Below are 13480 nucleotides of genomic sequence, written 5' to 3' on the forward strand. Positions count from 1 at the left end.
ATTCAAAAAAAAAAAACTACTTACTGAAGTACTAGAGCAACAATATAATACTAATATTATATACTAATATATATTAATACTAATGTAATAAATTAAAACTACTAGCAAATAAAATATAAAACCTACAAATGCTAGGCAGTTTTAATTTGTTCATAAATTCACTTACTTCCCACAATAATCCTGTGAGGTAAGTGCTATTCTCATTATTCCCATTTTACAGACAGGAAAATTAAGCCACAGAAAGATCAAAGTAATTTGCACATGCCCATCACAAAAGTAATAAAGGTAGTAAGTGGTAGAGCCAGGTTGAATTCAGGAAGTCTCTCTCAGGTTCTCACCTGTTGGCACTTCACAACACAGAATGTAACTCACTTTGTGATGAAAACTAACTGTGCATTTTTAGCATATATTTAATATACCTTTCACCATTTGCTCCAAGTTTTCCAGATAAAATTTGTACTGGCTAACCAGCCCTTCTTCAAATTCTCTTAACTTTTGAGTTTCTTTGCGGATCTGAAAAGACCAAAAAGATCATTTTTAAAAATCAGAATATTAACATTTTTTAAATAGCACAACATATAAGTGGCTCATATATACCCAGTAGTGGGGTGAAAGGGAGAGGGAGGGAGATTAAAAAAACAGAAACACTATTTTTCCCATCTACAGTCCCAAAACTTTTAGCTTTTTTTTTTTCCTTGCAGTACTGGGAACTGAACCCAAGGAGAAATAAGCTATATCCTCAGAACTTTTTTGTTTTGAGACAGGGTTGCACTAAGCTACCCAAACCAGCCTCATTCTTGCAATCTCGCCACAGCCTTTGGAGTAGCTAGAATTACAAGTACGCATGCGCCAGCACAAGCAGTTTCTTAGCTTGCTTTGTGCAGTAATTGTATCTTTCATTACCTTAGTAGATTTTTCTGCCTCTGTTAGGGGCCGGATTTTATATGAAGGAGTAATGTCCTTAAATAGTTCCATGAGAGAAATTGTTGCCAATTTTCGAACAGTAACAGCCACATCAGGGTCTTGTTCCATCAGCAAGGAACGTAACTCTTTCAGTTTTTTAATCTGATAAAGAAATAATTTATAAGGTTATAGAAATCATGCCAAAACAATTGTGAATAAAACACAGCCTCCAGAGCCAGGGATTTAGTTCAGTGGTGCTGCCACCTGCCTCGCAAATGCAAGGTCTGGAGTTCAATCCCTGGCACCAAACAAAACAAATAAATAAAAATAAAACACAGCCTCCTATCTGGTACAGTAAGTCTGAATTCTCATGATGACCGAGAGTTTAGTCAAGCCACAAGTAGATCTCCAGACACTGCTCATATTACCAACCGATAGTCACTTAAGTTCCAAGCTAAACAGATTTTTGTTATACAAGTAGTTGGAAAAAGAGTCTTTATCAAAAAATTTAATTTTGGTGACTTACCAATTTTTCAAAATTCTTTTATACTGAGCTTTCTTAACGCCTATGTCCTATTTTCCTAAAAACTTTTTGTAACACATTAAAATGGCATACACACCAATGAAATATAATCACACACACATACTTAAATCAAGAAATAAATGGGCCGAGGAATTAGCTCAGTGGCACCGTGCCTGCCTCGCAAGCACAAGGTCCTGTTTGATCCCTGGTACCAAAAAAATAAATAAAAAAAGAAAAGTTAAACGTAATATTGTCAGCTCCATCAATTTCAACAAGATTCATACAAAGATAAAATGTATGCTGCAATGCAGAAGTAAAACATTTTCAACTAATGTGCTTGCTTTGATGAATATTATTTCCTGCTAGAAATTTTGGGTTTGTTTTTTTTTTCTTCTTATTTTCCTTTGTTTGTTTTGCTAGTAGTAATGATAGAGCAGGGTCTTAAGCATGTTAGGCCCTCTACCACTGAGCTACATCCCACTTCTTTTTTTTTTTTTTTTTTTAATTATGGTCTCATTAAGTTGTCTAGGCTGGCTTTGAGCTTCCAGACTTCATGCCTCAGATTCCCAAATCTCATTATAGAGATTACAGGCATGCACTACCACACCCTACTGAAATGATAATTTGAAAAGCAATATTCTGGGTGTTTACCTGTATTTAACCATAGCAAAGAGTGGGACAAATACGCCACCACATATCTGCCATTCCTAAATTGTGTACAATGATTCTGATCTACTTGTTATTAAAATCTGGAAAAACATCAACTGAGTGTTTTGAGTTATAAAATTAAGTTTTTTAGTTGTAAAATGAGATCACTAGAACTTGTCTCTACAGTTTTATAGGACTATACAAGTGAAAAAACTTCCAGATTTTCCCCTTCATCAGAAAAGACCAGTACTATTCCAAACTGTACCCATATGAAATATTTTCTGTAAGTGTAAATTATCTATTTTATTATTCAAAAAACAAATACTTGCCATAGTAGGTTGCTGGAGATACCAATAAGAATACTACCACTTTCTACGACATCATTTATATCTTCTCATGTAATCATCAAAACAAAGTTTTGCAGTGGATACTATCCTCTTTTTTAGAGATGAGGAAATTAAGTCTTGGATAAAATGACTTATGCAGAGTCTCACAAACAGTACTTACTTAGCACAGCCAACACTAAACCTCAGGTTCCCTTGAGTTCACATGTTCTATCACTACTTCTGCTGCTGTACTGTATATAAAAACCAGTAATGACCCACTACAACTCTGGTCCTATTTCACTTAAAATATTTTCCACTTAAAAATATTTCTGATAGCCATGCATACAAGTGTGACCATAGCACTTAGGAAGCTGAGACATGAGGATTGGCAAGTTTGAGGCCAACCTGGGCTACATAGTAAGTTCAAGATCATCTCTAATTACATAGTGAGACTGTACTGCAAAAAAATTTTTAAATATATATAAAACCAGGAATAGAACTCAGGATCTTATACTTGCCAGGCTGGTACAGAGCCACTGAGCTACATCTACATATCCCACACTAAAAATACATAACCTTGAATTCCCTCCACTACTTAGATCAGCAAACTTGCAAGTAGGTTCCTCCTAATACATTTAATGTTTATACACTTATTACTTTTAGAATTACAATAATCTGCTATTTTTACTTGGAAATGAGGAAAATGAGCATGATTCAGAGTGTTTGTGACTTTTCTAAGATTACGATAGAAATTAAATTCAGAAGGAGGATTAAGCTAAGATTCTCTCTACTGTCTTATTCTAATCAGCTCCTTTGTTTATGTCTTCTGTGACATTAATAGGCAATAAGAGAATCTTAATATGTACAATTTGGAAGACAACCCATATGAAAAGCCTACAGAAGTAAATACTACCTACATTACTCTCTGGATCTGATAATATTGCAGATGCTAAAGTTGCAATATGTATTTTCTTTTCCTGTAGTTTCTTCTTCCTCTCAATCAGATGTTCTTCTATAGTCAATTCTCGAACAGGTTCTTCAATGATCTCTAAAAGATTCAATTTTTTCTTTTAAACATTCCTTTACTTATAAATAGCCAAGAAAATTGATGATTTTCTTCTAACACTGATAACAATAAAAGCTAAGAATTTTGTATTCATTACTGTATATATCATCCTTTCAACAATCATGTAAAACAGGTACCATCATTTGACTCATTTTGTAGATAAGGAAAGTAGAGGCAAAAGGAAAGAAAGTAACTGGGCTAATTTCATAAACCTAACAGAAATGGGATTCAAACGCTGGTAATACTATCCTAGCTCTCACATTCTTAACTACAATGTTAATAAACTCCCAGTAAGGGGAAATCTGATAATCAGATTTACACATTTTTTTTTTTTTTTTTTAACCAAGGATTGAACTCAGGACCTTGCACTTAGGCAGCAGGCACAGTGCCACTGAGCTAAATCCCCAGCCCAGATTCACATTTTTAAAATTCAGAATACTATTTTTCAACTCTATGCAGTACTTTTAATTACACAAAACTTTTCTACCTTAAGAAATTCAGAGAATAAATTTAATAAGCACACAAGCATTGTCTGTAATAAGTCTATGACAGACTACTGAAAACAGTTAAATAATTGACCTGCAATTCATTTACACGATTACTGAGTTCTGCTAAAAATGAAGGTAAAATTTAATCAGTTTGCTCTGTCGGGAATTCTAAATGAATATAGTTTCAAACAATAAAATTTGTCCTGTCTTAGTTTAATTACTTAAAACTTTTCTGGCTTTTAGAAATCCACATTCAGTGATCTAAACAGACATATACAAAGTATAATTGCTCTAGTAATAAACCACTGATTTATACCACAGAATTATTTTTGTGACTTAAAGCAAAAAACATTAGCAGTTATTAGTAGATAGGCTCTTATCTCACAATTAAAAGAAATTCAGTACAATTAAAATTTGTAAATTTTTGCATAATAAAAAAACTAGCAACAAAATCCACAAGCTATGACTTTCACATGTGGAAAAATGTACAAAATGACCTTTAAATTAGCAGTAATCCAAAATATACATATCAGAACCTGCTGAAAATTATTATGTAAAAAATGTAATTCTGAATTCACAATTAAGTCGTTATAAAGATGCATCCTATTACCTTCCTCAAGTTCCAGCTCTTCTTTTTGATCCTCTTCATCTCTGTTACTGTCAATAACTATTTGGGCAAAATGTATGTATTAAAATTGTGATAATAAACATAAGTCATGAGACCAAAAAAGAAAAACGGGAAAATGATTATCACAAAACCCAAGACAATAAGTATGTCTGTGGGGAAGGAGCAATTAGTGATGCGATTCAAGGGAGTACAACAGGTTTTACCTGCTGGCAATATTGATTTCTTGCCTAGATTTCCCTCCTAATTTTATGGGGTGTGTGCCTTGTGATAAACTGTAACTCTGTATCTTTGATTTCTCCCTTTCTATGTATTTTAAACATAAACAAAATGATTTAAAAGTGGTCATGGTGGCACACACCTGTAATCCCAGCATTACAGCAGAAGGATCACAAGTTCAAGGCCACACTGGGCTATACCGTGAGTTCAAGGCCAGTCTGGATTATAACAAACACTATACATATTTTAAAAGGTCAAAGGTAATTAATGTGCCCTAAACACAAGAATTTTGGGGCTAGAATGTAGCTCACTGGTACAGTGCTTGCCACAAGGCATTGGGTTTGATCCTAGCACTGCAAAAAAGACAAAGCAAAAGAGTTTGGTGAAATAAATTAGTTGCAAAGAAAATCACTGAAACCCTGAGCTTCAGTTATACTCATAGTACAATGGATACCTGATATAATCATCCCTACTTCTTTCTGGTCAAAAGCATCAAGCTTGCTATGTGACTGGCCACTCCTATTTTGCAAACATAAGTAAATGTCAAAATAAAACTAAATTTTGAATCAAAATACAGGTTTTAATATTAGTAGCCAACATTTAACTAAACATCAGTCAGTTAGACTCACCGGGTTTCTCCCTGGTCTGTGGAATTATACCACTTTTATCTTTGATAGGAAGCAAGTGAATCAGTTCCTTCTCTGGTGCAGTTTGCAGAGTTCTTGGCATTTTTTCATATTTATCTATAATGCGCTCATGCTTTCGTTTCTTGGCATGAATTGGCTCACTGCAGAAAAATAATACTATTATTTTAATATATTTTAAAAGGTTGATGAAAATATGAACTAGTACAACCATTATAAAAATCAATATAGATTCCTCAAAAAACTAAAAACAGGGCTGGGTTTAGCTCAGTGGTTCTGCCACCTGCCTCGCAAGCACGAGGACCTGAGTTCAATCCTTGGTACCCCCCCCCCAAAAAAAAAAAAAAAAAAACAAAAAAACTAAAAACAAATTCTATTCAACCCAGCTAAGACTCCTTCTAGGACTCTTCCCAGTAATTAAAATCATCATACTACAGTGATACATGCATAACGAGGTTTACAGCAGCACAACTCAGAATAGATAAATCATAAAATAGCCTATATACCTAGCAACAAACGAATAGACAAAGAAAATGTGGTATTTATACACACAATAGAGAACTACTACTCTGCCATAAAGGAGGACAAATGTGAGTCATCTGTAGGAAAACAGATGTATCTTGAGTTGAGTCCAGAACATTACATGAAATAGATATTACAAGCTTAAATATCACATGGTTTATCTCATATGAGAAATCCAAACTATAAAAGCAAAATAAAAGACAGACAATAGGAAATAGAGAGAGAGATCTTTTGTAAAAGGGAAGGGAACTAAGAGATGGAGGAAAGGAAAGGGAGGAGAGGGGATAAAAAAAGAATTAAGATGTGTACCAACTCCCCACGAGGATGGAAATCATAATGTACTACAAACATGTACTAGTAAAAAATAAAAACTGAAAAAATATATATATATATTTATGTATATGTGTGTATGTATGTGTATATATATATATATATATATATATACGTATTTTTTTTTATATTTATATATAAACACACTCCCACCAGCTTGAACTACCAGTGGTTGTATGACTATCCAATTGGGCAGCTTGAACCACTGATGGTATAAATGGATCTAGTCACTTTTATTGGTCTTTTTACTAATAAAATTAATAAAAAGTCTATAAATGGATCATATCAAGGTAGTGGCATAAATATGAATAATTACTGCCCAAGTATAAAATACTACTCATACCAATTAAAAAGTATTACAATATTCAACAAGTTATTTCATTAAATTAAAAGAAATTTACTTATATTCACAAATAGTTCACCAATAATTTTCAAAAGTTTTACATGGAAATCTCACAAGCACCTCAATGTATATAATATGCATTTATAACTACTGCACCACAAACTAGTTGTATTACAAATATTTTACCCTGGGTTTTTTTTTTGTTTTTTTTTTGGAGACAGGGTGTCCTCCAACTCATGGCAATCCTCCTGCCTCACTCAGCCTGATTGCTGGGATTACAGGTGTGCACCACCACCCTCGGAAACTATTTTAATGTTTTCCTTAAAGAACCAGAATATAATGACACCTGGTCTGCTAAAATCAATGACTTTCTTTCCATTACTGTAATCAAAGACCATCTGAGAAGCTGTAGAAGCCACCTGATGGGACAGTCATACATCCACCACCACTGGGTTCAAGCCAGTGGAAATAATCAAATTAAAAATCGGGCTGCCTAGCAGTGAGACATACAAATTACAGCCCCATAGTGAACCTGTAAAAAGGAACCTAAAGACTTAGCAGTTTACCCTTGAAATGAGTTAGGAGACACATGTTAGTAGCACTTCCCTATCCCTGCAAAGCAAAAAAATCCAAGTATAACTTTCTGGGGTTTTTTCTTGGTATTGGGTTTTTAATTTTGTTTTCTTATTGTTCTTGCTGGCTGTTTGATTTGGTTTCTGCAGTAGTGGGGACTGAAGCCAGGGCCTTGGCACTGAGCTACATCTACATCCCAGTTCTTTTATTTTTATGATGAGAAAGGGTTTTGTTAAGTTGCTAACTTGTCCAGCCGAGGCTCAAACTTGGGATCCTCCTGCCTCAGTCTCCCAGTGTGCAGGGATTACAGACATGTACCACCAAGCCCAGCTCCAACTATAACTTTTAATTCCCAAAATGTTTGATTACTAACAGTCTGCTAGTAACTAGAAAACTTACTGAAAAAAGCTGATTATCACTGCACCTCAGAAAAACCTCACTGGCTACAATATTGTCACCGCATAAAGCTAGCACATATTTTATGTTATACATAATACATAGTGAAAAATATTTCAGAACCAAGAGTGATCACTTTATAATGTGAACTGCAATTCACTAGTAATGAACCACTCTCGCTGAAATAATTTTTATCACAGCATTTTCAGCAGATACTCAGAACACTTGAGTTCATAATATGGTAACAGGATACTGTTATGAAATCAGTACTTATATAGTATACACTAGTTAATTTTACATCTATGATTTAATACTGTTTTTGGGGGTTGGTACCAGGGATGGAACTCAGGTCCTTGTGCTTATGAGACAGGCAGCAACACCGCTGAGCTAGATCCCCAGCCCCTTAATACTGTATCTCTACATTTGTTAATTTCTCGACTGGGAGTAGTGCCAGGTATCAGCTGACCAATTTGTATGTGTAAATTTTGGTAAATTTTACTTTTTAGAATAGATTTGTGCATATTTTATGGTACAAAAAAGACTAAATATTTTATATACTCATGACATACCTTTTAATTTGTTATTTTGAGGCTAGCCAATTATTCTGTGGGTTTTTCAAACTATCACAAATCTCCAAAAAAAAAAGCCTACATATAAGCAGACCCCTGCAGTTCAATGCCATGTTACTCAAGGGTCAATTATACGAAAAATAAAACTACGTACTGATATCAACAGATGTATGGATATTAGCACTTAGAGCAATGCCTGGCACATAGCAGGTACTGAAACAGTATATAAATAAATTATACAGTCTGCCACAAAGACTCAAAACTATAGCTACATATAGGTTTTCCTTTAGTCGCAAAGTAAAGGTGAACATTATAAGATTCTTTTTGAACAATATTCTGCAGAGCCAAGGATGACACTGTGATCTTTTACATTCCCAAGATCTTTCAAAGCATGGCATAGACAAATCCCAGCACTCTGGAGGCTGAGGCAGGAGGATCGATGTGAGTTCAAGACCAGCCTGGGATACATAGTGAGTTCCAGGTCAGTCTCAACTACATAGTGAGACCCTGTCTCAAAAGAAAAAAAAAAAGCATAGCATAGACTTTGAAGATTAACGTCCGGATCTACTCCATCTGATCGTGAGGAGAACCAATTTTCCCTGTGGAGATGGGACTAATACCTATCTAGCAAGCTAATGGCATTAAGTGATTATCATGCCATAAAGAAGTCATGACTGTTCTGTGAACATAGAACAGCATTCATCCCCATTCACTATACTTCACTGTTCTAATTCAAATTTCCACCAGGGATTTAGCTCAGTGGTGCCGCCACCTGCCCCACAAGCACAAGGTCCCGAGTTCAATCCCCAGAACCAAAAACAAACAAACAAGATAAAAAGAAATTTCCTTTACTTAGAAAATAAACTGAGTAACTGTTTACTCTTTGTAAACACTGCTCACAGGTAGACATCTTGAACTAGTCACCTAAGTAAAATTCAGAACCAAGTTGTGAATTATAATCCAAATGAAGTATTACCTAGAAGAAAGATCTCTTGTTAGAAAAGATGCTCTTTGTCCTAAGTCCTTCATTAACTGTAAGTCATCTTCATCCATCATATCTAAAGGAAGAGCTTCTTCTTCCTCCTCTTCCTCTTCCTTCTCCAATCTTTTAACTGCTCCACAAAAGAAAACACAAATTTAGACATTTAGAATTCTGCACATTTATGTCTACAAGAGAAAAAGCTTAAGTTTTTCTAAACCTTAGCCCAGTGCTTCTATTGGAAGTACTTCTAACATACCAGGCACAATACAGTAATTCTGTGCTACTGGGATGCCAGAGCAGTCCCAGGTCATTGTAACAACAAAAAATAAATGTCTTTACATATTCTGAGGTGTCTCTCAGGGCACTTGAGAACCAATGACTTAGTCCCTTAACTTCTTTTATCTTCAATAACTTTTGCTTCCATTCTACTTCAGCTATACTCTCCGAGGGCCATATCCCAAACACTGTGACTACAACCACTCAGTTACTTCCATGCATTCCTTCCTTAACTAAATATACAGATCTTCAATCCTTCAACCACCCCACTTTATCTACCAATGTGTTCAGTTCCTACTGTCTCACTGTGAACACATGGTATAATACTTCAACCATTTTATGCCAATATTCTCAAGTACTTTTCTTAAGATATTCACATCTAATGAAACTCTACTAAGATCATTTAATTTCCTTTTCTGCTCATTGTCTTGTTTGCTCTCTTAATTAAAATAAATAAAGAATGCTGACTGCCAGAAACTTCGTCAATGCTGAGTATTCAACTATAAAAAGACAATCTGAGTGAGGTCTCCCAACAGAATTTTAAATTCTTCCAACAGCAGTAAGACTGGTAACTTTAACTACTGCTGTATAAACATGCACACTGCACAGAATCAAACTTCTATCTGCCTTAAATAAGCATTTCATTTCTGAAACGTACCAGCAATCAGTGTTTCCTTGGTCAACTTTTGCTCTTCCACAGAATATTTTTTCATATATCATCGCACTTCTAATCCCATCCCCACCTCATACTCAAAGGATCTACCTTCCTAATTTCAGGAGAAAAGACAGACCATAAGATAAAATCTTTTATCTCCTGGGCCACAAATTTAGCTCAGTGGCACCAGGCCTGCCTCACATGCACAGGGTCCTGAGTTCAATCCCCAGTACCAAAAAAACCAAAACAAAACAAAACAAAAAACACCCTATCTCCCATACCAAATTAAACAGCACTTGCATCTATCTTTCCCCTATTTTCTTCTATTGAGCTGTCTGACAAGAGTTCACTTAGATGCTGACGTGTAAGAATAAAGAAATCTTTTGCTTTTATTATGGAATTATTAGTGCATCATATTTTCAAATTATAACACTTACAACTCTTTCAAAGTCATCCAATTAATTTTTTTACTTAAAGTATTTATTAAGTGACCAACCAAAGCCAAGTGTTGTGGTGCACACCTGTAATCCCAGCATTTGGGAGGCTGAGGCAGGAGGATCACTGTGAGTTCAAGACCAGCATGGGCTACATAGTGAGTTCCAGGTCAGTCTCAACTACATATTGAGACCCTGCCTCAAAAAGCAAAAACAAAACAAAACAAAAAAAAAAGTGACCAAGTTCATATAGCTAAAAAGTGACAAAATTAGCAGAAAAGTCTCTTCCTGACTTCTAGTCTAATAACCTTTCATACATCGCAGTAATAAGCCAAGGGATCTGTCAGGATTGAATGCAATGAACACTTCAAGAGTAGTTATTTAGTAAACAGACAGAGTCAAATATGAAGGACCAATAAAGTTGTAGAAACAGCAACTCAAAATGGTCATATTACTTTTGTTTTGAGAATTTGGAGTTCTTGGATAGAATTACAAAATAATTCTGATAGGGCCGGGGATTTAGCTTAGTGGTTCTGCCACCTGCCTTGCAAGCACAAGGACCTGAGTTCGATCCCCAGTACCAAAAAAATAATAATTCTGATAATTATGGCTCAATATTACTACTAGTTTAGAAGTGAAAAGACAAATGTTTAGAAAGGAAATGCAACCTGGCAACACTGTGAAGAATGCATCAGAGAAAAATCAGCACTCTTATCTGAGCTAGTTCCCAGTGAATGGGAAAGTGGAAGCACTGGCAAAATGCCCAACATCTATTTGCATGGCTTGTTTCTCCAAGTTCTACATCTTTAGATCTGTTTTCTAGACAAACTAATAGCAGAGGCTAGTATTTCTCACTCTGAATACTATACTGAAATGAATCATACCAACTGTGATAACACATTAGGACTACTCTTCTTACCTATTCTTAAGATATGAAAACAACAGGAGTGATTACTAAAAAGCAAAGCTACTTCCACGAAGAACACTTCAGAATAAGTCAACGGAAGCTAGGGCATGTGATTGCTCTCACAATTACCTGGTCGTATTTTCTTTGGGTCCTCCAGTGGAATGGGATTTTTAGATACAGCATCTTTTACAGCTTGCCTTAGTTTCCTCTGTTCTTTTCGGTACTTCTTTAGTGTGCTTTGTTTTTTAAATTGCTTATTTTTCAGCTTGTTTTCAAGTTTGACTTTACTAGTTTTCAGCAACTTGCGAAAGCTTGGGACTTGTTTTTTATTTCTTCTCTACAAAACAGTAACAGGGTGAGAAATTTCAATTATTTTTTAAAATCAGGATGAAGTGAACTGATTTAAATTTCATCAGACCAATTCCACTATTTTAATGCCTCACAGCCATGGATCATACATAGTAAGAGTTAAAACCAAGCCTGATGGCTGCATGCTGGTAATTCCAGCACTCTTGAAGGCCAGAGTAGGAGGATCTTAAAATTGGCCAGCCTGGGGCCAGGGATTTAGCTCAGTGGTTCCACTGCCTGTCTCGCAAGCACAAGGACCCGTTTTTGATACCCGACAAAAAAAAAAAAAAAAAAAAAAAATACTAGTATTTCAGGGCTGGGCTGGGGATTTAGCTCAGCGGTTCGGTGGCCTGCCTTGCAAGCTCAAGGTCCCGAGTTCAATCCCCGGTTAAAAAAAAAAAAAATGGCCAGCCTGGGCAATTAAGCAACTTAGTGAGATCCTTCCTCAAAATAAAAAATAAAAAAGGGTTGAAGATGTAACTCGGCACAAAGGCCCTACATTCAATCCCCAGTATCACCAAAAAAGAGAAGAAAAGAAAGAAAAAAGTTAAAACCAAATTATGAAAGTAATCCTACAGAGTGGCAATAGAGCATCAGTTGTTCCACCTGGGGCTTTCCTGCAACTAGAATCCACAGCCACTTAAAAGCACCCAACATCTTTTAAAAAGATTCTGACTCTTGGTAAACGGTTATTCAAGGCTAGATTCCCACCGATAGTTTAAAGAAAACTACTGGATGTCATCAAGTGTAACAACCAATATTTCTATAGTTTTATCGTTTACAAAGTGCTCCAACAAATTACCTCCAACAGCCTAGAGAGCTGTTATCCTCACATTTTTGATGAAGCAAAGGTACAGAGAGATTATGTCATTTGCCAAAGACCCTAAACTAAGAAAGGCACAAATGAACTTGTGAGTCTTCAATCAGAAATCCAAATCCCAGCACTATCTCTTAATTTACAATGAGAATCAGGGCAAATTACTAGCGTTCCTATCTCCGTCCTTCAAATGGACTAGTTTCGGATCCAGTAACTCATATCACACATTTATCAAGAGGTACACCCTGCTTATCTGTGAGAAAAGGGTTCGAAATGCGATCTAGAATAACCCTTCAAAGTGTGGCATTCTGTAGGTTTAAGATTTAGTGTCTGTCCCAACGCGCCCCCTGAAGCCGTAGGGGCGCACAATGGGCGACTGAGAAATAGGCAAGGACTTGAAGGTTGACCGTGCAGATCCCGGAGGGAGCCCAATCCGGGCCACCGCGCCCTGTGCAAGGGTGAAAAGGTAAATCAGGCTGGGATTCTGTCAGCCACAGTCCTTAAGGCGCAGGAACTGGTCTCCGGGGGACGCTTACCGCCTTCATCCTTAGGCCTGAAGGAAGTCCCAACCCAGTAAGTTCACCAAGAGTAAGCCAGGAACCTCCGAAACCGACACACGTGCAGAACCTGCTAAAACTCCAGGGCCCGGAAGCGGCCTCCAGCCCCTCCCAATCCTGCACCGCCGGAAGTGGGAGGCGGGACTTCCGCAGGCAGGTCAGACGCACGCCCCCTCGCGGTGACTGTCTGGACCTCGCCTACCCTGAGTGGCTTCTGAGCCAAGGGTGGTTGGGACCCGAGGCGTGGATGCCTTCATAGGGTCTCTGATTCTGGTTCTTTGGCTCTCAACCAGTGTATTGAAGAAGTCATGCTTCTCTCAGAATGTGAA

At 36.5% G+C, this 13480-nt stretch overlaps 1 protein-coding gene across 2 annotated transcripts in view; it reads right to left on the reverse strand.

Annotated features, from left to right (window-relative positions):
* The window catches only part of Noc3l (NOC3 like DNA replication regulator), a 35910-nt gene extending 22651 nt beyond the window's left edge, over window positions 1-13259 (reverse strand). For both annotated transcript variants that reach the window (XM_010632067.2, XM_010632066.2), the window contains exons 1-8: window positions 13131-13259; window positions 11559-11766; window positions 9152-9287; window positions 5428-5585; window positions 4565-4621; window positions 3318-3448; window positions 904-1065; window positions 420-513 (exon numbers count right to left, since the gene is read on the reverse strand). In XM_010632067.2, the coding sequence (XP_010630369.1) occupies window positions 420-513; window positions 904-1065; window positions 3318-3448; window positions 4565-4621; window positions 5428-5585; window positions 9152-9287; window positions 11559-11766; window positions 13131-13139 (955 nt within the window). In that variant the 5' untranslated portion in view covers window positions 13140-13259. The remainder of the gene's footprint in view (window positions 1-419; window positions 514-903; window positions 1066-3317; window positions 3449-4564; window positions 4622-5427; window positions 5586-9151; window positions 9288-11558; window positions 11767-13130) is intronic.
* Window positions 13260-13480: the final 221 nt, after the last annotated feature.

Source organism: Fukomys damarensis, unplaced genomic scaffold (assembly GCF_012274545.1).
Source record: "Fukomys damarensis isolate Sample0158 unplaced genomic scaffold, DMR_v1.0_HiC HiC_scaffold_20, whole genome shotgun sequence".
NCBI classification, from domain to species: Eukaryota; Metazoa; Chordata; class Mammalia; order Rodentia; family Bathyergidae; genus Fukomys; species Fukomys damarensis.